This window comes from Tachypleus tridentatus, chromosome 13 (assembly GCF_004210375.1).
Source record: "Tachypleus tridentatus isolate NWPU-2018 chromosome 13, ASM421037v1, whole genome shotgun sequence".
Classification (NCBI taxonomy): Eukaryota; Metazoa; Arthropoda; class Merostomata; order Xiphosura; family Limulidae; genus Tachypleus; species Tachypleus tridentatus.
The window spans coordinates 196,806,242-196,831,470 of record NC_134837.1 but is presented as its reverse complement, the minus strand read 5'-3'; the positions used below and the strand labels follow the sequence as shown (position 1 = coordinate 196,831,470).

Sequence of the window (25,229 nt, the reverse complement as noted above, 5' to 3'; positions counted from 1 at the left end):
ACTTGTTGATACATACTGACTCCCAAAATTTACATACTGACCCTTCACATCTAAAGCAATAAGTCAAAGTGCCTTCCTCCATTTGAGAGTCTAGTCAATTCCTATACATTATTAAGTATTGTAGTTTTAACATTATTTATGTAAATATACAAACAAACATGGTATAGATACAAAAATTAAAGCTAACCTGCTTAGACCAAAATCATAAAATAAAATAAACTTTAATACTTTCCAAAGAAAAACAATTCAGAGAAGGTTTGGTTATATAGAGAAAAGCATGGTTGAATGGGGCATAGTTTTACTCAACATTACATAAAATAAAACTGCCAACTTAACAATATTATTGGTTGGAACTTAAACACAACATATTATAAAATATTAAGCTAACCTCAAGATATTCCAAGATATATGGCGGGTTTGTCATTCCGAGTCGAAGCATACAACCTTCAGGAATTACTTCCTCCAGTCGGTAGAGTAGCTGAGGAAGGGTCACACCAATGTCCCGACCATAAGCACCAGTGTCTTCTGAAGTCAGCCATATCTCTCTTACACCCTCTAGCCAATTAAAAATGAATCTAATTACAAACAACTCATGTCTTAATCACATCTGTAACACTGTATTCAAAAAAGGCACATTTAGAGAAAAGTAATTTCATAATTAATACCATTAATAACTTATCACATCATATGATTAAGCTAAGTTTTAGAATTTTTACACAAAGCTAAACAAACAAGTTGTCCCTAATTTTGAATTGACACGACCATTGGGAAACCAATTAGTCAACATAAGCCAATCACCAACTACTGTACAATTCTTGTCAGACAAAATAGTCACTGTTTTATTCCAATGTGTGGAATTAATTTTTTTCTAACAACCGGATACCAAACATGAACCCTTAAGTTCATTAAGCCTTACTGTCATGATTCAATACACTTTGTAGCATAAATGGTTTAATGTTACTTCCTCCACTCTAATGTTCTGCACCTGGAAATTAACTGTAGTTATTACAAAATGTTTCATCTGTTATATCATTGGTTTTATGTAATCACACAACTTTACAAAAGTAATTCTATGCTTTATATTAAAAATGCCCACTAATCACAAGAAGACACATTTTGACACAATAAGTGCATTCAATGAAATACTATGCAAATTCCTAGCCACAAATATTTAAAAAAAAAGTACTTTATGACACCAAAGAAAAACAGTTAACAGTTCATCGAATTAAACACTTCAGAAACTTGTAGGACCACCTTACCATGAAAAGCTTGCTTAGCTCTAGTCACAATCTCCTCAATAGAATAACTCCCTAATTCACCTCTAGCATGCTTGGTCTTACAGTAAGTACACTGGTTAAGACACCTGCAGAAAACACATTCAGTAGTTTATGTACCAAACATAACACATGAAAACAGAGAATTCTGATACAGAGTATTATTTTGTTTTAATCGTTTAACTGTAAGAATTTCAAGTAAACAAGTTCCATCAGTTGTTTTTCAGGGTCAATATTTCATCAGTATTCTAAGGTTTAACATATAATCTGTTAATTTACATTTGAGACTTCATTTTTGTTCCAAAGTTCTACTGCCTGTTCATTCAGAGTCAATATTTTATTCTTTTTCAAAAAATATGCATTTCTCTACACTGAAAATGTATTTCTGATAGATACTTACCTCCTTTCACAAAATAGCTTGTATTGACTAGCATTGCCCTCTACTGGTAGAAAGTTTCAACACACACCACTAGCCTTTCACCTCTGGCTTTTGTACAGCATGCAAATGATCATGCAGTAGCTCTCCACCAATAGGAACATGACATTAGCCCTACTACTATATACAGCAACCCATGCCCTCTTGACATCTGCATTCATTAATCACCTACACCACATTTCACTGGAAGTGGAGAGGCTGGGTGGGAAATGTGAAAGGAGAAAAGTATCTATCAGAAATACATTTTCCATGCAGGAAGATGTTAACTTCCAAAAGAATATCTTACCTCCTCTCACAAAATAGTTAAGATTCCATTTTGAACTAGTGGATGGCCAATAAAAAAAAAATATCCTTTTAGAAAACACCTAGAGAGAGACCAGCAGGTGTGAAACCAAAAAAGAAAACATCACACCTCAGCAGGAGACTGTACTACATCTGATACAGATATACTCTGCTTTTTCTTATAATAGTGTTGTGAAAAAAGGCAAAAAAACATAAAACAACCCTAGAATACATATGACCACTGAATGGAACTCCTGGGTGTTGAATGGCTAGGGTGCAACAAACCATAGTGGTAGTTCCATGTCATCCAACATCAGGCAGTATTTGTATCTGGAATGGTACATCAGACTTGCAGTAGGTAAAGGAACACCTACCTTTTTACCCGGAAATGAGAACTGATAGGGAAGACAAGCTTTCATATTGAAATCTGTCTCCACTTGCATGCATTTCCAACACAACATACACCAGATCCACTGGGAACTGACATCCAACAGATGGAAGTAGAGTAGAAAGTACCAATAGGATGACCTCTCTTATCCAAAACCTGACAACAACAGGTATAGTACCTCCAGTCCACTGTAAGAGAAGGATATCCAGCCATACACAAACAAGAAAACAGGCACAGCATCCAGCTACAAACACCACCAAATGTACCAAGAACTGACATTCAGCAGATAGTGTTTTTGATAAATCCTTGGATTCAGTAAGTTATGTGTATCTTGTAATTTTATCATTTTAATAATTTTATAAACATTTTCATAGACTGGTAACTTAACTTTTATGTTAACATGGTATATACTGTTAGGACTACACTAACTTGACTATATATGTTGTAATAAGCTTACCCAGTATTAATGGGGATAATCTCTATCAATGGATTTTTTCTGATTTTAGGCAAAGCTAGAGATGCCCCACCATATTTATGTCCCCCTTCTTTCTTTGAACCAAAAAGCCGTACAGTATGACCTATGTAAAAACAATTGTTTTCATCAAAACTGTCTTAATGAAAGAGTTAGATCATAAAACAAAAATGATGTGATACAAGCAACACAAGATGGCATCTACCTATCAAATTCTACATCTCACATTAATGCAAGCTTAAAGGGCAAGTGCTTTTCTCCTGCATTTTAAAATTTTAAAGAACGATATTCAAGAATAGACATTACACTTATAAAACCTGATATATTCTCATATAATAAAGTTTTGTAAATTGTATATTTAAATATATTAAAAACCACATTAAAAATCTTATGACTGAAATACTTTCTTATTTTGGCATCAGACTGCTCAAGTAATAAATGCACATTTACCTTTAGACTTTTCCTCCTATTTGAGTACAGTCATATGCTTACCTTGACACCTACTAATGTATCATATACCTACTTACCATTAAGTACTTCCTCTTGCTAATGTACCATATACATGCTTACCTTTAAGTGTTTCCTCCACAACTTCCACTACTCTATCAATCTGTTGAACACCCACCACACTTAATCCTTTAAGGTAGCTGGCACGAGGAGCTGCCTGGGGTACACAGCCAGCTACTACCACATGTTTTCCTCTCTCTAAGCCTGACATAACAGCATTACGAAAGTGATCCTCTGCTGGGCCTTTTACTGTGCAGCTGTTGAGTAGCCAGAGGTCAGCCACGGCAGGATCATCTGATAAATTAATACCAAAACCAAACACAATTTAGACATGGAAATGCCAAAGATCATGCTGTTACACAACCAGAGCCATTAAGCAAGTCAGAACACAAAAACATAAGTACATTACTGCACACAAAACAATAACCACTGACCTTTTGACAACCTTTTTTGACAGTTAACTCTTCCTCCTTTATTATCATGTACTAACAATAGTAGGTTTTTTCTATAATAAAAACACAAAGCAACATCTCATAGGATATAATGTGATTTTTAAAACTGTACAAATCTAGTATCAAAGAATACAGGTTGATATAAAGTTTGTGTACATGTACTAATCCTAATAGTAAAATCAACAATCATACACTTGGGTTCACAATATACAGTGCAATATTTCTTTACTAGATACGTTACTTTATTACATATGCACATGGAAAGACAAAGAAAGGATAAAGTCATTCTAAAGTCTATGGTAAAAGCTACATCACCTTTAATAAACAGTAGAACAGTGAAATATATCTTAATTTGGAAACTTCATAACCTTAAGTGTTGCAAAATTTAAATAAATAAAATCATTCTTATAAATCCATTTTGCAAGCCACACATATTGTCAATGGAACATTGAAGGATTAGACATTACCTGATTTAAGTATTTCGGATCTCTTGTTAAGTGTTTCTTTTCCTTTAGGGGCTTGAATAAACTGCTTATATTGCTTAGTAAATATTTTTTGAACTCATGGAAGGATAAAATTTGGGGAGGGAATCCTAAATATTAGAGGAAGTATGTTAAAGCTGAGAAAGCTGATTATATGTAATATTATTTCACTGACAATAAATTTTAAATTTGTGGAATAATTTAACAAATAATGTGTGGTATTGGTTTAACTGAATGAGTACAGTGTTGGTCCATCAGAAATGAGCAATATTGGGAAGGTATATTGTATGTAATTCTACATTTCCTAGTTTATCTACATAAGATATGGAAATCCTTAAATAAAATGCATAAGCCTGTTGTATAGAAAAATTCAGATCTGTATTTCTACTCAAGGTATGTCAGTAGACTGATGACATCTGTCCGAGTCAGAAAAGTCAGATGAAAATATAAGAATATTTATGTTCGTCATACAGTCTGCACTTGCGTAACCTCAGTACCTCTGAAACAGATGCAAGCTTTATTTTTTACATTATCCCTGTATATTGTATCTGGTATTTACTCTCCTGTACCATGACCTATTGTTAAATAATAAATGTATGGTAAGTGTGACACGTGTAAATGAAGACTAAAAAATTCTCAATTATTTCTTTACGACATTAAAAGTTGGGTAGTATAAAAATTTGAATTAAAAGTTACATTTTCAAGTCACGTTTGTTGAGATAATTAATACTAATTCAAATTTTAATGAAACATTATCAAAACAACTGCAAATTAGTCAACTGCTAATAGAGTTGATATAAAATAGAATTAACTTTAATATGTAAAGTCTTTAGAAGTAATTACATGAAGTACTCAAAAATCGCAAAATTAATGGTGTGTAAAATGTCAAACCCAGGGCTTTAAAGCAGGTCAAAGGTAAGGAATGAGAGCCTTCTTCATATTTAAGAGGTCATTAGACAGTGCCTGAGGATTAGATGGTTGAGAATATGACTCCTATTTTTAATGGATGGTGGCAAGTATTACTCTAAAAATTATAGGGGAGTTATTATTACTTCTAAAGTTTGATTAAAATTTTTGTAAAAACATTTATAGAAATACAATATGATGATGTTACTTATTATGTGGACAATAAAAAGTGTATAGACTTGGTGTACCCATATTTTCAAAATACTTTTTCTAAAGGTATCATACAGATGGTTAGCTGAAGAAAGAACATCAACGACAGTTATGGAAAGAATATTTAACCTTCTTGTTACTGGTAGATTAAAGTGTGCATGTCACAACCATTTACAAAATTACATTCAAAATTGAATTGTTACTTCATCATCAATGTATACAAGTAACCTTGCATCACAACACAACACTATGTAACAAATTTATTTTTTTCTTGTTCCTGGGTAAATTGTGTTATTTTCCAATTGCTTATGCCTAAAGTAAATGGAAAAGACCTATTTTTCTCTTCAAACGTTTCTTTTGTGACCTGGGTAATGAAATTTTCAAATTTACCCATTTTCCAGAATATTCCAGGTAGATTCAGTGCTGAGTCGCTGGTAGAGAATTTTCTCGAACTCACAAGAATTTTCAAGAACATTGTAGAAGTTACGAGTATTTCAAGAATCTTTAATAATTTTCTAGAACTTTCCATAGTAATATATATATATACAGGGGCTCACCACTCACCACTTCAGTTTAGTTCTAGCAGCCTAAGACCAATCTGATTTTATCAGAAATGGCATCATGAAGCTGCAAGCATTCTCCAGATGCATTTTGCTATGTATGTGGCCAATTTATCAAGATAAGAGCGAAAAAGTACTCTGTGACAGCATCTGCTAAGATGTGTGAAGCCTACAAGGTATATTTCATCATGCCTGTCAAGGATCAAGACAAACCCTGGGCACCTCATTTTACCTGTAAGCACTGCAAAGAAACTCTAGAAGGTAAGACGGTCAATTTTTGCTTGCTTGAACAGTAAAATTTTATATTATACAAATTTTAAACCTTTTAAATTTAAATATCTTTTTTTTAATTTCCAATAGTATAGAAAAAATATCACAAAATATTTTGCATAAGCCTCTTATACATTGTGGATGAAATAAATTTATTCTTTATAATAATTTTATTTTGTTCTTTTGCAGGATGGTACAGAGGGAAAAGAGAGCCATGAAGTTTGCTATTCCAAGAATTTGGCATAAACTCACTGACCACTCAAGCAATTCCTACTTTTTGCATGGTGGACCCTTCCAAACATCGGGCTGGCAAGAATGCATGTTATTATTATCTGGACCTTCCATCATCCATTACCCCAGTGTCACACTGCCTTGAGATTCCTGGGCCCACTCTGCCAGAGAGAAAGCAGCCATCTAGAAAAACTACTCAATTCTAAACGTTTTGTTCATTTTTGTATAACTTCAGTATAAATACATGTAAATCTTGACTCGTATTTTGTTTTATTCAGACCTTATGTAAATGAAAATGTGCAAATTTGCCCATTTTTACATGGAAAATAGGTTAATTTCTAAATTTTATTATCCAGGTCACAAAAGCAAAGTTTGAAAGGAATAATGGTCATTTTCTGTACTTTTACAACATAAGCAATTAAGAAATAACACATACTATCTAGGAACAAAATTTGTGTTACATATTGTAATTACTAAAATAGATCTTAATACGAGATTTAATTTCTTAACTTGAAAATGTGTTTAAATAGATACTTAATCTTCTATTCTATGAGAATCACAATATTTATTCCTCACATCTTGCCTATTTTATAATTTATTTACCACCCCTCCAAAAATTACAAAATTTAGCATAAATTATTCCTATAATATACACTTTACTCACACAGTCTAATCTTCATAACTTTCAATCTTCTTTGTTTATGGAGATATAAATGAACAAGTCAAAACCACTTGCCACATCCTCTTTTTAAAAATTTGCCATTCATTCTCTGTTACATTTTATAGTATATCATTTATAACCAATAGAAAGGCAAAGTTTTAATCTGTCATATAATGTATTATATCACATTGTCTATTTCAGTTTCAAAGTTTCTCTCATGGTGTTTAGATTAAGAAGCTTAGGGAATTATTTTAAGACTGTAATAGTTAGAAAGCCAATTCAATTACAGTAGTTACAGGGTACTGTTTGCTTTGTGCACATTATTATTCTGTGTTCTAAGGTGCATTGTTTATAAACTAAAAAATTTAGTGTACTAGTACCATTAATATATAAAAGGTAGACTTGAATTTCATCAGCAATTACCAGCAAAAGAACAAGTGGTCAAAGATCAGTGAAATATTTGTTTTTTGTATTCATTATTTATTGTTATAAAAATAATTAAAACATAAAATTAGAGACTTATTAGGTGTGATTAGGAATGATGATGAAAAATAATAATTCTCCATGAGGTGTGCTTGTGTATAGGTCATGTTACACCTTTTAGTACTGTAACTTGAGCAATGCATTTGCCAAGTGATTTACTATTTGTGTAGCAGGATTATTAATTAGTCACAGTTCAAAGGACATTAAAACAATACAATTAATGAGAGACCAATGTAAACTGTTATTAGCCTTAAAGAACTTAAGAAATATTGTCCCATTACAATTTGAAATCAATCTAGAAAGAAAAGAGTAATTTAAAATTTATTTTGAATTTCTTATAGTGATTACAAGGTTGATCAAATTGATTGAGTTCATAGAAAGTTACAGTGGAAGAAATAACAGATAAAATACAATGCTTAACATAAAAAAACAAAATATTTTATATTTGTTTAAGAGGTTTTAGAGGTAACACCAATGAAAATTAAAGAAATTTCAGATGGAGAAAAGTATGTTTAATGCTAACATGAAAATCATTTTGCACTTGGAGCAGTCAACACTGATTCCACATATTCATAGACAAATATTTAATAAAAATACTTAATTTAAAAATCAATTCTTCTGTAAGCTTAGGGAATTATTTTAAGTCTAATAGTTAGAAACAAGTTGGTTACAAGGTCAGTAAGAGACTCACTGGGAATACTGTGTATAGCTTTGATTTTCTTGGTTAAAAAAAAGATATTAACTTACAGGAAAGGGTTCAGAGAAGGATAATTAGGAGGAATGTGGGGATGGGTAAGAAGTAATCTTACTGAAATTTACAATTGTATGAAGCATTGATAGGATAAAGATCTGCTTTCTCAGTACTATATTCTCAAGACAATATGACGAGATGACATACATTTAATATCTGGAAAATAACAGAAAAAAACACCTTTTAACCCTATCTGCTTGAGCATTTTTTACTGCACATCATGTGAAATTTAGTGATGCAGATTCAAAACTTATTTAAACTACATTTTGTTCATGTTATACCAATTAGTAGTTATAAATGTATGTGACAGTAATTGGTATAACATAAACAAAATGTAGTATACAAGTTTTAAATTGTTATTTTTATAAGGCAATATTAAACAAAAATCCTGAATTTCCCCTAGTATGATAAATGTGAAATCATTTCTCTAGGCACCCCCTCTTCTATAATATATTCACAACCTCTCCAATAAGTACAAAATTTAATATATTCACAACCTCTCCAATAAGTACAAAATTTAATATATTCACAACCAATAAGTACAAAATTTAATATATTCACAACCTCTCCAATAAGTACAAAATTTAATGTATTCACAACCTCTCCAATAAGTACAAAATTTAATATATTCACAATCTCTCCAATAAGTACAAAATTTAATATATTCACAACCTCTCCAATAAGTACAAAATTTAATATATTCACAACCTCTCCAATAAGTACAAAATTTAATATATTCACAACCTCTCCAATAAGTACAAAATTTAATGTAAACTACAAACTCATCATCACTTAGACTAAGCATAATTTTCAATTTTGTTTCGTTTCAGAGCCATCAAACAGAAAATCAAACCCTTCTTGCCACACCCATCTGTCACATTTTGTCTTTCAAAATTTGTTAACAGGTCTCTCTTACATTTAATTCTACATTATTTACAATCAATAGAAAGCCAAGGTTTTCATATAGCAAGTTAGATATTATGCTATTTTCTGAACAAAGAATTGTCAATTTTTCTTTTATTTCAAGCTTTATTTCCATGGGAAATACATAGAATAGATGGAACGAACTTGTAACAGCATTTGATACGTAGTCAGAAAGCCACAAAAATTGTGATTGTTATAAAACATTCTCTGCTTTTTGAATGTTATTATTCTATGTTCTTTATTTACTAAAATAAAAATTATTTAGTGCATAGTACTACTACAATTAGTATAAAAAAAAGCACAGTGACATCTCATCAACATATGGCAGAAAAAAAAAAAGAAAGAAAGAAATCCAGGTAAATAATTTTTCTTATTTTACATCTGGATTCCTTATTTATTATAATAAAAGAAACTAAAATGTAAAAATAGAAACCTCTTAAGGTTAAATAGTTAGATTAGGTAAAATGAATAATAATCATATAATAATGATTCACGAGACACATAAGCAAGCAACATGTAATGTCAGCTCCATGTTCCCCGAGTGATTTACACCCTATAATGGTGCAAAGAGTAGTTGGACATGGTTCAGAGGGTAATAAAACAATAAAATTTAAATATAAATAGCTGTATACTGTTACAAGTTTAAAGCTACTTAAGATAAATGTAGTTTTATGTTACAATTTAAAGCCATTCTAGAAAAAAGGTAACATCGATGTATTTCAACTTCTCTCTTTGGTGGTTACAAGGTCAGTCACATTGACCAACCTTATAGAGTCAGGGTAGAGAAAATTAGCAGATACAATATGAAGATTTACTCAAAACAAACATTTGAAATGTATTTAAGAAGTTTTATAGATAACTCAAAGGAAATTTGAAATTTTTAAAATGAAAAGTATTTTTATCTCGACATGAAATTCACTTTGCACTCTCAGACAAGTAAAAAAAACTTGATATATTCCCAGACAAATCTTTTTTAGTTCATTAAAAATGCCTCACTAAAATTCTGCTTTCTGGTTGGTTGGTTGGTTAATATAGTGTTTTATGGCACAAAGCAGCTTGGCTATCTGTGCCAAACATCCAGTAAAAAGTTAAAAGTAAATCTAGTAAAATTCATAAAAGGAAATTAAGATAAAACAAAACAAAGTTTAAAAAAAACACATAAATAGCATAAAACTAATGTTAACATCTAGTCTACAACATTAAGAGAAAAACTACAGTAATTCAAGTTGTAAAGGATTTTCTGTAGCATAACTGTAATTATCATAACTCGCCAGGAAGACTAACAGGTAAGTACAAAAACCACCGTCAGTCACCTAAGTTGGCCTTTCTAGTCCTGGTTCCAAGTTATTTAACATTATAGCCATTTTCAAAAAGGAAAGTAATAAAAAAGTTTTAAAAGATGTGTAGCAAAATTGTAATAATAACTTGCCAAAATGACTAACGGATAGTTCAAACAGCAGCGTCAGTCACCTAAAGTTGGCCTTTCTAGTCCTGGTTTCAACTTATTTCACATTATGGCCAGTTTCTAATTTCAAATTGAACTAGATGAACTGTGATTTTCAAAAGGGAGCTACATTAAAAAAGATCTAATGTATAAAGTAAAAAACTTAAATGACATGAAAAAGATTATAAAACTAAAAACATTACCAAGGTGGACGATGTCACCATCACCAATAACACTGCCTAACATTATGGATAAACCTTGAGACAGAACATGTTTAAAATGGTGCCATCATTACGATTTTTAATGACGGTAAGAAAGTAAAATTTGGCTTATTGTGATCTGAGTGTTAAACTACGCACTGATGCATCAGTTCCAGATAAAAGAAAACCTTGAGTTAAAAAACTGTGACCAATGCAGAGTCTAGTTAAAACAACTTCCTCTTTCCAATCCTTATGGAAGCAGGATGACCAAAGTCCAATATATGGTTTCATTTGGAAAAGCATGTTTTCACGTTGCCCACTCCAAGTCGACCACCAGCTGGCACGGAGCTGAGCCTTGAATACAGGACCAAAGTCCATGTATGGAATAGGCACATGGTGATAGTGCTAGAACAGATAGATTTAGCCACCATGTCTACAAGCTCGTTCCCCCAAATACCAACATGGTCTGGTATCCAGAAAAACTGGATAGATGTAGATGTTAAAGAGAAATGGGCCAGTCGGTTTTGAATATCGGAGAGAACAGGGTGTGAACCAACGTGAAGCAATTCCAGAGTAGTGCGGTTTGAGTAGTGCTTAGCTTCTATGTGATCCAGGAGAAGAGAAATGGCATACAGTTAGGCAGTGAACACAGAAGTTGTAGAAGAGAATCTGGAAACAACTACCGAACCACAACAAACCATGGCAAAGCCCACACAGTCACCTGATTTTGAACCATCTGTATAAATAGAAATGGAAGGATGGTTCAAAAAATATTCAGCAAATAGCAGACAGTGTTTCAAATTGGGAGTGTCTACTTTTCTCAGATGACTTAAGGATAGGTCACAATTGGGGACTGTAAGAAGCCATTGTGGGATGGGCTAACCAGTGGATACAGCAATGTTATCCAAGGACAAACCTAATTCATCCAACTGCATCTGGATATGAAGGCCAAAAAGAGCAATGACAGATCGTCTGTTCTAAAAAAGTACAGTTCACCGAGGAAGGCAAACACAACCCCAGGTGGGATGCTTTGATAAGTAACGAAGTTTCGAAGCAGAAAGTAAAGATAGTTGCAAACAGCAGAGATGAAAATAGGTTCATGAGACAATGTATAAGCTTTGAACTGGGGAAGTGCAGAAAGCCCCAGTCCTTGGTGATGAATAGGGTCCAGCATCTTTAAGGCCAAGGTTCTGGCAGAGCAATAGGCCAGTGTTCCATAGTCGAGTTTTGATCGAATAAGAGCATGATATATCTTTAGCATAGAACATGGACATGCTCCCGTAGTGATGGAAGAGAGAACACGGAAGATGTTCAATGCTCTTGTACATTTGACCAGTAGCTGCTTGATGTGTGGTATAAAGGTCAGATTATGGTTAAAGATAAGCCCCAAGAACTTGTCTCAGGGACCAAAGGCAGTAGGTACAACTGCACCGATATGGAGTTCAGGATCAGGGTGAATACCCCGTTGGTGGCAAAAGTGCATGCAAACGATTTTAGTGAGAGAGAAGGTAAAGCCACTTGCTGTGGTCCACTGCAGTAGACGATTGAAAAGTGTGACACTCAGAACACAGCCCTGAGGGACTCCAAGTTCCTGTAGAAAAAAACGGAAAAGTGTCAAACCCACATCAACTTGGAATCTCCTGTCAATTAAAAAATTGTTAATAAAAATGGGCAAATGATAACCATATATAAGCCTTCTCAACGTCAAAGAATATTGATACAAGATGTTATTGTTTGAGAAAGGCTTCTCTGATTGACATTTCAAGTAAAATCAGGTGGTCATGGTGGAGTGCTGTCATCGGAACCCACACTGGGTGGGCGAGAGGAGGTTGTTTGATTCGAGGAACCAGACAAGACAAGCATTAACCGTACTCTCTGAGGTCTTACAAAGACAGCTCATCAAAGCAATTGGACGGTAGATTGAAGGAATCTTGGGATCCTTCCTAGGCTTAGAGAAAGGGAGGACAATAGTCTGGTGCCAAGCATCAGGAAAACATTCTCCTGCCAGATATGGTCAAAAACAATAAGAATAACAAACGAAGTAGGAGATAGATGGTGCATCATCTCATAGTGTACATCATCAGGTCCAACCAATGTACTACCAGACCGATGAAGGGCAAGTTTGAGTCCCACCAGTGTAAAGGGATGATTATAGTCATAGAGATAATCAGCTCGAAAGGAAAGAGGTGATCACTTTGCCCGAGTCTTGATGGCTAAGAAGGTGGAAGAAGCAGAAGTGCTAGATACCCAGCAAAAGCTTTCACCTAGAGTATCAGCAATGCCCTGGGTATCAGCTACTTCCTGGCCACCAAAGAGCAAGATCAACAGAGAACAGAATTATATTGCCCACTGACAATTCAAATCTTGTCCCATATGACTTTGGAACTGGTGGTAGAAGACATGCCAGTTGTGAACTTAATCCAAAATTCTTTTGGCTTTGACATCTTACTCACCGAGCATGTGCACAGGCCTGCTGGAAAGCGATGCGGTTCGAGAGTGTGGGATATCTACGAAAAGTATCCCAGGCCCGTTTTTGAGCCTTCCGTGCCATGTGGCAGGCAGGATTCCACCACACACGAGGATATAGTGGGAAATGTGTCGAGGATTTAAGAATACATTGAGCAGCCGCTTGTATAATATAGTCAGTTACTGCTGCCACACAGTCATCTATTGATGGCTTACAGATAATGACAGGATCAAGTGCTATGAGAGCAGTGAAAGAGGGCCAGTTTCACTGATCCAGCTTTCACTGGGGCATGCGGGTCGGTTGGCATTGACTATGGCCAGTCTCTCAAAATCATAGGAAAATGATCACTGATTATTGTCAATCTTCCATGAAAAATGGAAGAATAATGAAGGGGAGCAAACTGAGAAATCAATAGCAGTAAAGGACTGACTAGGTACATTGAAATAAGTAGAATAACCAGTATTTAAAAGAGAAAGGTTGTGATCAGAGAGCATACGATCTACAAAGCAACCCCTCCCATCAATATCAGCACTTCCCCAGATGGGATGATGTCCATTAAAGTCCCCCAGGATGAAAAAGGGAGACGGCAACTGTTTAACGATAGCATCAAGTTCTGATTGATCATATGTCTCTCCAGGCAACAGGTAGAGAGAACAAACACTGATGGTATGACCCACGGAAACACGAATGGCTACGACCTCCAAGGTTGTATCAAGTGGCAAAGACAGGGTGGGCACATGCTGATCAACCAACAGTGCACCCCTCCATGCACTCGTCCATCACACAGCATGTCATTTCTGCACAAAGAAAACTGCCAAAAGGTGACTGTATCGACAGGTTTCAGAAATGTTTCCTGTAAGGAAAGACATACAGGATGGTAAGAAGCAATCAGTGTTTTGATTTCATCCAGATTAGAACATAAATCTTGACAGTTCCATTGTATCAAAGTGGCCATTTTTAAAGACGTGTAGGCGAATTGGGTGGAGAACCATTCTGTTTACGACCACATCTTTTTTCCTTACTGTCTTTATTTGAGGGAAGTGTATCGACCTCCATGAATCCTGCTCTGGGTCAAATGGGTAGGTCTTTGCTGTTGGAAGGGGGTTCAGTGACTGAGAATGTGAATAAATGATTGTTTTGCATCTTGGGGTGGGAGAAGAAGATGTATCCGAGGAAATGCCTATACCTGGAACCAAAGGATGTGGATCTTGGGGTTTGTTGGAATGTATGTAAGGGACAGAGATAGGTGGTGAAGTTGATTCATCAACTTTTTGAGGGTCTGTTTCACACTTGTAGGCATCATGGTCCTTGCCACCGCAACGAGCACACATCAAGGAATCACGACATGTCTTCGAGTGACCATAACGCTGACATTGGAAACATCAGAGGTTTTGGAATATATGGCCATACTCTGCAATTAAGATAACCTGCCTTGGTGGTGGCAGGTGGACATGATGACATAAATGTGAGAATGAGGACATTGGTCAGCATCATAATTCCATCTTTGCGAATGGATATTCGCCTCACTGCAGAAACTTCTTGAGTGAAGAAACCAGTGAGAATCTGGGACTCTGGGGTGTTCTTCAAATTCCTCTCAATAATAACTCCTCGTGATGAATTCAAAGTAGCATGAGGTGTAACCTCAATAGGTATATCCCCAATTGCCTTTGAACACAAGAGGAGTCTATTGTGTTGAGATGTGGATATTTCCACCAATATGTCATCAGATCAAAGTTTCTTTACTGACTTTGGAGAGCCAGCAAGTCTCTCTAGTCCCTTCTGAATGAAAAAGGGACACAACTGCCCTAAAGGCTTGTCTGAAAGTGAAGGCAATATAAGAAAATGAGGTAGAACAGGTGGTAGAAATGGCAAGGATTGCTGCTCAGAATCTTCAAGATGTGGTCGTTTACTTATAGACTGTTTTTTCACTATTTTATTAAGATTTATAATTGGAGTATCCATAATAAAGGGAAATTTCGATGCCCACTGACCCCACTCACCATGAAGCCATATGAGAGGACACACTACAATGTCAAACAAGGACTGCAGTAACACTAGGGTTTCGTGAGTACTATACCCAAACACCAGCATCAGATACTATATCCACAACACCTGTTGAGAACATCCAACACTGATACTTGGTTGACCCATTGCCCGAGTGAACCAGCTGATTGACCCAAGGGGGGCCACCTCAAGGCTGGCATCTACAGTAATTCAAGGCCAAATTGATGCATTAGGGTTGGACCCCTCAACCACCAGGATCCTCTCTTCCCCTTCACAGGTTGCCACACATGGCAAACATGTAAGTGAATATTTAGATCCCAGAGGATGTAAACTGAAAGAACAGAACCTTCCCTGGGAGGTCCCTTCACCACGTACAGGAATCCACACTGAGGGGTTTTATGTAAAAGACTTGTAATGTTTACTGAAAGCCTGCCTATTTTATGAAGACAAACACACTATATCAACAGTAGATCACACTGACAAAGCCCATGTCAAGAGAGTTAAGAAGCTTATGGAATTAGTTGCCATCAGCAGTAGTAAAAACTAACACCTTAGAAGAAAGAGGTGTATCAAACCCACTCTTGTTTTCATGAAGTAATTTAATTCTCTTTTTTAACTCTTGTTATCCTTGAAGGACCAAATTGCTCCTTCTTGTTCTTCTGCAAACACACTCTTATTTGCACTTGTTCATAGATTAACTACATAACATTAAACAAGTAAACTTCTTAACAAGTTCCAATTGCCATATATGTAACACTTACCAATCACTTTGTATCCACTGAAAGCAAGAATACCTGCCATGTACTCACTGTCAGAATTGTTGTGGGCACATCCCCATGTTTTCACATAGATGCTCTGTGTTCCTAAAATGTAAAATGATTACTAGATTTATGAGGAGCATGCAGGAAAAGATGTGCTAAAGCATCAGTAACAATGTTCCCTCTAACTTCTCTTTCTACTGGACAGACTTAATATTCCCCTCAGCACTACTCAACTGTCCAACACTTTACCTAAATCCAAATGCTTGTATACAACTGCTATAAATATTTATACTTGCCATGATTTACCTGACAAGATATTCTCTACTGAAATCTTAACTTGACTGGTCATGAAGTTACATCAAGTTTCTGATGAATACCAGGTTGGTTGTTTTTGAACTGAAGATGTAGCCTGTTATTTTGTACGTTTTTAAAAATTAAGTTGAACAATCAAAGCTGATGAACATATTAGCAACAAGATTTGTAATTAAATCCTCTGCTCACAACATTTATAAACCATAAATGCATATAACATTGAAATGTTTATTAATTTACCAAAATATTCAAAATTTTATCCTAGGTATTTATTAGAAGCAGGCACAGGGTGAAAAGCATTGTACAGAGTAAACCATAAATATCACAATTTATATTTTGTAATGTACCAGGTATGAAACTTTCAGCAACAACTTTCTGTTCTTGGAATGAAAGGTTTTCTCTCTTCTTCTTTCTAACTCTTGGAACAAGATGATCACGTCTTGATGTAATCACTTCAACACTTCCACAGGAGATCTGACCTAAATCTTCAATATCGTCAATGTCTGCATTGCAGGATTCAACCATATTCTACAGTGATCTCTAAAAGAAAGTATTATCCATGATGCACATGAAACTTTAAAGATTTCATAAGTTTGAAACATGTTACACATTTCTTGTACTTAAAATTAACGTTTTCTATTATAACTTAGCCTAAAAAAAATTCATGTTAGACCCTGGAAAAATGAAAAAAAAAGGTTAATGTTTCTACACCATGATCACTTGTTAAAGAAATTAAAAAATACCAATTTTCAAATGGTAATACAAAATTGTAATATTATCTTTGGTTCTAATTGTAATGTAAATACTAATCCTTATCTCACCACATAACATATCTAGGTGAGTAAGACTATTTGACATCTATCTGCAAGTGAAATATTCTTTACGAGGAACTAAACAGTGGTGAGAAAGTTAACTTAAACATCTGGTTTAGTTCTTTACTTACTGGTTCCTTGTCTTATACTTCTATAAGATTCTACCCTCCACTTCTGACAGTTGCAGCTCATAAGTTAATTACCTTGTTAGAAAAATATACCTGTCTAACCTAGAACCTATCTTGTCTGTAACAACTCTTGCAACTCCACCTTCTGTAAAAATTCATTGCTTAATATTTTACCTTACGTTCTCCTGAAAAGCTTTATATATATTTCAGACACAAAACTAAAAATTTGGGTAAAATAAAATAGTTCTATGTTAAACACATTTTATTCATGTACTTTCTACACTAATTTCTCTATAAAATCGTCACAATTGGAATAGCTACTAACTTCATCCATTAGAAAAGAATATATCTTTATTTATGTATTTTTAACTAGTTTTTCAGGTATTATGCATGGGTTATAGCATTCTCATTAACCATACATGAAAAAGTCATTAACATGTACTAATATTTTACTGTGATAATGATTCCATAAAAAAACTTCTATAAGTTTGTATCACTTTGATTCTGTGTCTGTCTTTGCTTCCTTGGAGAGCAAGTTTATCTCAGAGGGTGACACAGACACTTAACAAATTAGTATGAAATAGTTTCTTTGAACCCTATGTATTTAGAAAAACTAGTGACATATGCACCTTGAAATTAAGGTATAATGTACTTGGGCTCACCGTCTGATTTAAAGGTGTGGTATATAATTATTTGTCTCTGTCCTGTATTGCCATGTCAAGAACCTTTCCATCACCAACAACAAGTTTGAACTCAAAGAATTAGGAAGCTAGCCATCTAGCAAATGATCAAATGCAATTATTCTGATTTTTTTTCTTGTTTTCTTTTCATCACTATCCAACTTTGAAATTATTCTTTGCAGCACATTTTCTGAAACCTATGTTCTTGTGAATATTTTATAAATTTAACTGGACTTACAAAGGGCAACAAGAGGACACCTGGTTCTTCAAGGTTGTCCTTGAATACAAACCTGAGAAAATAAAACATCTTTTACTTGTAAGAAATTCACTAATGGTTCATTCCATGTCAAATCATTCTAAGGTGACCCCCTCAGAATGCCTTGAAAAAATTCACATGTGTTCATCTACCCATATAATGAAAAATTGCCAAAGATTAGATCAATATCTCTAATAGTTTCTGATTTACAGCCCTGTAAAATTTAATTAATTTTTTGTTATTTTTGGCAAATTCATTTTCAGACAACTTTGGTTGCTTAAAGCTGCAAGAGTAATGGTAAATTTGCTACACTGACTGAATTGATCCCACAGAATTCAAAAATGGTCTCAAACCAAGTTTATCTTTCTTAGGATTTTCATGGTGAAGCTGTAAAATCACCTGAAAACCCAAACTCGTAAAAAACATTGATTTATTTAATAAGCCATAGCTCTAAGACTTAATATGATACAAAGCTGAATTTTGTTTTCAAATTTCCTAATAACATATCAGTTGATAAATCAGCAATTGTTATAATTAAAAGTCTATTACATCTCTTGTAAAAAACTTAAGTTGCATGCAACTTTTTATGATTTAGCTGAAAATAGACCTACTTCAGGCCACAGTTTGACCATGTCACCAGTTATTCAGCCTTTTCAGATTTTTACCATATATTCTTACACCTCTGAATATGATCTACAAAAAAAATCAAGATGGTGTTCAACCTACTTTTTGAGTTATAATTTTTAAAGTATCTACTGACCGTACATTTTTTACTCAAAAAAAAACAAACTTCAATTCAGGTGTGTTACTGTGTGCAAATATATCCATACAATTTTGAAAAAATTATGAATCCCACTGAAATATTCTAATCAGCCTTTACCATATATTTTTACATCTCTGAACATGATCTTCAAAAAATCAAGGTTGTGAAAAATAATAAATTGATTTATTTATTTGAAATACATATTTGTAAAAAACAAATTGGTTGTTTGGGAATGTTGAGATCTTATTTCTGCAGTCAGTGTAGGAAACCATGGTCCTATTGATTGCTTCAGTATTACTCAGTTAATGTTTTACACAAACATTTACTTCTGGTAAAAACTTTCATTTCAACTGAATATATAAATGCAATAAAGCTCAATGGGGAAAAGTACCAATAGTATTTGCCTATTCCTCATCAAGCTGATATTAGTTTAACTTCAGATAAACAATACATCTGCAATATTTATTTAATTAATTATCATATACTGTACGACCAGTGACTTTTTGTCTTACATCACCCTGAAACATCAGAAATCTGTCCAAACACATTTGGTTACATTGCACAAGAATAGCTAGATTCTTTTAATAATTGAAGAAATTTTGATGATGACATAATCCTAATTTATTGCTCAATAATGGATCAGCATAAAAGCCAGTGACTTAATCTCAGGGGTCATCAGACCATTATCACCACTGAGATGGAGGTTATGCATGATTTACCTGAGTGCAGTATAGAAACTCATTCAGCTTATCCATGTCATTTAAAGAGGTAGTGCAGCAAAACTGGACTAAAAAGACTGGATTAATTTACCACTGAAGAAATAACACTTTTAACCTGGAGATCAGATGTTCAACAGAATAATATTGATTCAGTGTTTTCATCATGAGATGTTCCTCACTTGCTATGAAAATGAGCAAAGATTTTGTGCTGACCCTCAGCTCATACATGCAAAACAAATATCAAGTAAGTAAATTGTAATATTTCTATATATCTAGGGTGGAAATGTAATTTTTAGACATCAGATGATTGAGTACCAGTTTTATGAATTGAACATTTATTCTGTTATATTATCTGATTGTGTGTGTCAAAATTTTATTTAGGCTGCCTGTTAATTTATTATTTTTCACAATAAATTAATTTAAATTTTTGCTTGCTGCAAAATCCATTCACACAGTGGATTAGGACACTTCCAGAATGGCAGGAGTAAAACCAGGACAAAAGCTGTGCATCAGCTGTCAAAAGAAATTGATACAATATCCACCAGAGGATGAACCAGGTCCTTCCGAAATGGAAACAGCTGAATCTGACTCAGAGACATTTACACCTAAGGAAACTCTTTCTAAAGAGCTAAACACTAGTGCCATTGCTCTTGTATGGATATATTTGCACACAGTAACACACTTGAACTGAATTATTTTTCAAGTAAAAAATGTATGATCAGAGGATACTTTAAAAAATTATAACTCAAAAAGTAGGTTGAACACCATCTTGATTTTATTTTGTAGATCATATTCAGAGATGTAAGAATATATGGTAAAAATCTGAAAAGGCTGAATAACTGGTGACATGGTCAAACTGTGGCCTGAAGTAGGTCTATTTTTAGCTAAATAATAAAAAGTTACATGCAACTACATTTTTTACAAATCTAACAGACTTTTAATTACAACAATTGCTGATTTATCAACTGATATGTTATAGGAAATTTAAAAACAAAATTCAGCTTTGTATCATATTAAGTCTTAGAGCTATGGCTCATTAAATAAATCAATGTTTTTTTTATGATTTTGGGTTTTCAGGTGATTTTACAGCCTCACTATGAAAATCCTAAGAAAGATAAACTTGGTTTGAGACTATTTTTGAATTCTGTGAGATTAATTCAGTCAGTGTAGCAAACTTCCACCTTCTACCACCAATACTCTTGCAGCTTTAAGCAGCCAAATTTCCCCGAAAATGAATTCGCCAAAATTAACAATAAATTAATTAAATTTTACAGGGCTGTAAATCAGAAACTATTAGAGATATTGATCTAATCTTTGGCAATTTTTCATTATATGGCTAGATGAGCACGTGAATTTTTCAAGGCATTCTGAGGGGGTCACCTGGAAAATATTCCAAAATCTATATGATTTGACATGGAATGTCCCTAATTCTTCTCTTAAATTCCCATACAGTGCCAACCTCCATTACTTTAGGAAGCTTATCACCCTCTTAGAAAAATAAAAGTATCTTAATTGGTACCTAGTTTATTTCTTCCAAATCTCAAAGTTTGGCTTCACTTACTTTTGTTTGCAAAATACAGAACAAAGGAGCCAGAGGCCTTTACCAATCTGGAAGATAATCTTGTCTTCTTTTCTTGTGAGAAAATAATATATCTTAATCTATCTCCATGAGAAACAACCCTCCAATTGCCAGATTCATCTTTGTACTTCTCTTCTGAGCCCTATCTAATGAGTTGCTGTTTTCCTAACAAGAAAACTAAACTTATAACAGAATCCCATGTTAAGTCTAGTAATTTTTTAGACTTAAATCACCTTCTTTGACTTGTAATAAATGTCTGTAAACAGACAATGAAATTCAGCTAATTTCCCTACTAGCAACAGAACATTCACTGACTTGAACAACTCATCTACAGCCAAGATTAGTTCCTTCACTTACACTATTTAATGGAATCCTGTCTATATTAAATATATGATCCAAACTATGATAAAGTGAAAGGTACTACTTTACACAATACAAATCTTCTTCAACATGTTAGACCTTCTTGTTGACTATCATCACTAGATAGAAGACTAGCATTCAATTGTCTTATTGCCTCATCATCATCACACATTTGAACATCACTTCATTCACTTTTACCATCTTTTAAGTTATCAGAGTCAAGTGCATCAAGCATATTTACATATTAGTCAGGATTACTACTCACCACTCTAGCAATGTAGACACAGTCAACATGCAGTTATCATTCATTAGCATGTTGTTGGTTACTGAATTGTTTATGTAAAACACTGAGGGAAACCGTATATCAACATTAAGTGGATGCCAATAAATATTTATCCCATTTCACTCTCATACATCATTAGCAGCAATTTTGAATGACAATGAGAAACACTTGTCCCAGTCACTGTATAAGCACAATAAAATGTATGTTGAAGCCACAGTGAAAGGGTTAATGTAATAGCAAACTTTATTAATTATACCCCTATCAATATCATTAATGTAAATAACAAAAAAATGGCTGCTGTACTAAGCAATAATTATTCAGTTTGACTGAAGTCCAATAATAATTTTTTTTTTTACTTTCTCTCCAATCCAGAATACATACAATCCAATTAACCAGCCTTATCCTAGCCCTCAATGATCTAATTTCATCTGACCTGTCGTGTGATAATTTAACACCTCAGATTATTTACTTTAGTTACTTTATTTTTAACATATTCAGGACACTATTTAATAACAAAGAAATAATTATATAAATGCATACTGAACACAGTAATAAATATTATACTTAACTTCTAGTTCTACAAGTATTACAACTGCAAGACACAACAGAACTGTAAATGCATGTAAATATTCTATTATTAATCTGATTTTGCTCATGAAACTTGAACGAGTTGAAGAAGTACCTGACTTGCAATTACTTGATGAAGCTATATTTGTATGCACTTCAAATGTACAGCACATATATATATACATATCTTTTAACAACCACACGATAAGTCTACACCACTTTACATTAAATACATATATTTAAATAAATAATACTACATCAGTACCTAATGAATTAAATACCACTTCTCCATAACCAGACTCCTAATCCAGAGTTAACAATGAAAGAACGCCCTCTCATATTTTACAGAAGTGAGAAAAAAATCAAAGAAAAAGTTATTACAGAAAGTGCTATTTCATGTTGCTTTTATATGGATTATTTTCACACAAGTATTAGATGAAAATATAACATTATAAAAGTTAACTATTTTGTACTGTTAAAATTGTCATTTTTATTAAAAATCAATAGATATCTAAGTTTATTTACGAGTATCTAAACTCGATGTAATGATGTAAAAGAGTGTTTAGTGTAGGTGTTATTAATTTATTTATTTTTGTGAGTGAATATTTTGATTATTTAGTTTACTTTCATAACGAGGGAATTAAGAGCAGTTATTTTAAATTAAAAGCTTATTTACGTAAGTCGATATGAATCGTGCGTTGTGTTTATAGTTCATTGGTTTTGAGGCTATTGAACGTCGCAAATAGTGTAAAACGAGCGGCAACAGCATCAGACGAGAAAGTAAAATCACGAGAAGTTTGCCCAATGAAAATATTAACCTAAAGTTAACTGCCGTAGAAGTGAAAGGCCAAATGATTAATACGTTACAGTAAAAGTAACTGTTTTAAAAGAGATAAGAAGTATAGTTTATTTCGTCAGAATGAATTCTAAAGTAATTGAACCAGTCTGAGTACACTTTGACCAAAGGAACAGACAATAACTAATAAACCAGTATACCATTATGTTGATTCACACTTCAATTGTAAGTGAATTATGCATGAACAAATAGTGCGATAAAAATAGAAAAAAGTAGTTTGGCTTGTCAACTGAAATTATAAAGCAATTGAATAAGCCTAATAAGACTTTTGAGAAGAAGAAAAAAAACAATATAGTGCTTATGATGTGCTTATCTGTAATGTAATTAATTTGTTGAACATAAGTTTAATTATTTCGAATATATATAATTTAGAAAACAAGTGGGATGCGTGCTGTTCATTTATTTCTGAATTGATCTAAAACAAAACACAGTCACTTACTGTAAAAGAATTTTTAGCCCAACGTCCATATCGTTCAACCTACTTATTAAATACTAGTATTATATATAATAGTAAAAAGAATAAGTCCATCATTTTGACACCCACTTTTTATCGGTGTGAGCCCTCAGACTTGCTGGTGAGCCATAGGTTGAGAGAAGGGGGGAAGATATCAAGTAGCATATCTTTATAAAATAATTATGGTAAAAGTAGGCTGAGGCAATTTAGTGAAAGCACAGAAGTTCGAAAATGATTAAATTGATTGATTGATTGATTGATTTAGTGTTTTATGGCACAAAGCAGCGAGGCTATCTGCGCCAGACATTCGGTAAAAATGTAAAAAAATAACAAAATAAATAGACATAGATGGAAATGAAAATAAAACAAAAAGTATAAAACCAATGTTGACACCTAGTCTACAATGTTAAGATAGAAGGCAGAGTATAAGAAGTTGTAAGGTATTTACTCTAGCAAAAAGGTAATGAGCATAACCCGCCAGGAAGACTAACAGGTAAGTTCAAGAACCACCGTCAGTCACCTGAAGTTGGTCTTCAGTCATGAAAGTCCTGGTTCCGGGTTATGTGTCATAGCAACCAGTATCAAAATGTAAAAGAATAGAAGTTTTAAAAGATACATAGCAAAATTGTAACAATTAGTAGCCAAATGCCCAGTAAAAAGATAAAATCAAGTAAATGGAGTAAAATTTGTAAAAGTAAATGAAGGTAAAAACAAAACAGCAATTAAAACAGAAAATGGTGTAAAACCAATGGTGACATCCAGTCTTCAAAGTTGTAAAATATTTACTCTAGCAAAATGGTAATGATCATAACCCGCCAGGAAGACTAACAGGTAAGTTCAAGAACCACCGTCAATCACCTGAAGTTTGCCTTTCCAGTCCTGGTTCCGGGTTATGTGTCATAGCAGGTATTATCAAAATGTAAAAGAATAAAAGTTTCAAAAGACACTCCGCAAAATCGTAATAATGAGTAGCCAAATGTCCAGTAAAAAGATAAAAGTCAAGTAAATGGAGTAAAATTTGTAAAAGTAATTGAAGATAAAAGCAAAACGGCAATTAAAACAGAAAATGGCGTAAAAACCAATGTTGACATCCAGTCAACAAAGTTGTAAAGAACTACCTGTAGCAGAATGGTAATGATCATAACCTGCCAGGAAGACTAACAGGTAAGTATAAAAACCACCGTCAGTCACCTGAAGTTGGTCTTTCCAGTCCTGGTTCCGGGTTATGAGTCAATATGGCCAGTACTAAAAAGTAAAGTAGTAAAAGTGTGAAATGATATGCAGCAAAAATATAA

At 33.6% G+C, this 25,229-nt stretch overlaps 1 protein-coding gene across 5 annotated transcripts in view; it reads right to left on the bottom strand.

The window, feature by feature from the left end:
• The window catches only part of LOC143237588 (threonylcarbamoyladenosine tRNA methylthiotransferase), a 35,128-nt gene extending 12,111 nt beyond the window's left edge, over nt 1–23,017 (bottom strand). The window contains exons 1-8 of one of the 5 annotated variants that reach the window (XM_076477015.1): nt 22,890–22,995; nt 21,397–21,579; nt 16,825–17,017; nt 16,166–16,267; nt 3,423–3,653; nt 2,838–2,958; nt 1,260–1,363; nt 389–555 (exon numbers count right to left, since the gene is read on the bottom strand). In XM_076477015.1, coding sequence (XP_076333130.1) covers nt 389–555; nt 1,260–1,363; nt 2,838–2,958; nt 3,423–3,653; nt 16,166–16,267; nt 16,825–17,002 — 903 coding nt within the window. In that variant the 5' untranslated portion in view covers nt 17,003–17,017; nt 21,397–21,579; nt 22,890–22,995. Of the gene's footprint in view, nt 1–388; nt 556–1,259; nt 1,364–2,837; nt 2,959–3,422; nt 3,654–16,165; nt 16,268–16,824; nt 17,018–18,335; nt 18,388–21,396; nt 21,580–22,889 lie in introns of all 5 variants that reach the window. The other 4 variants (XM_076477017.1, XM_076477016.1, XM_076477018.1 and 1 more) reach the window with 4 other exon arrangements.
• Nucleotides 23,018–25,229: the final 2,212 nt, after the last annotated feature.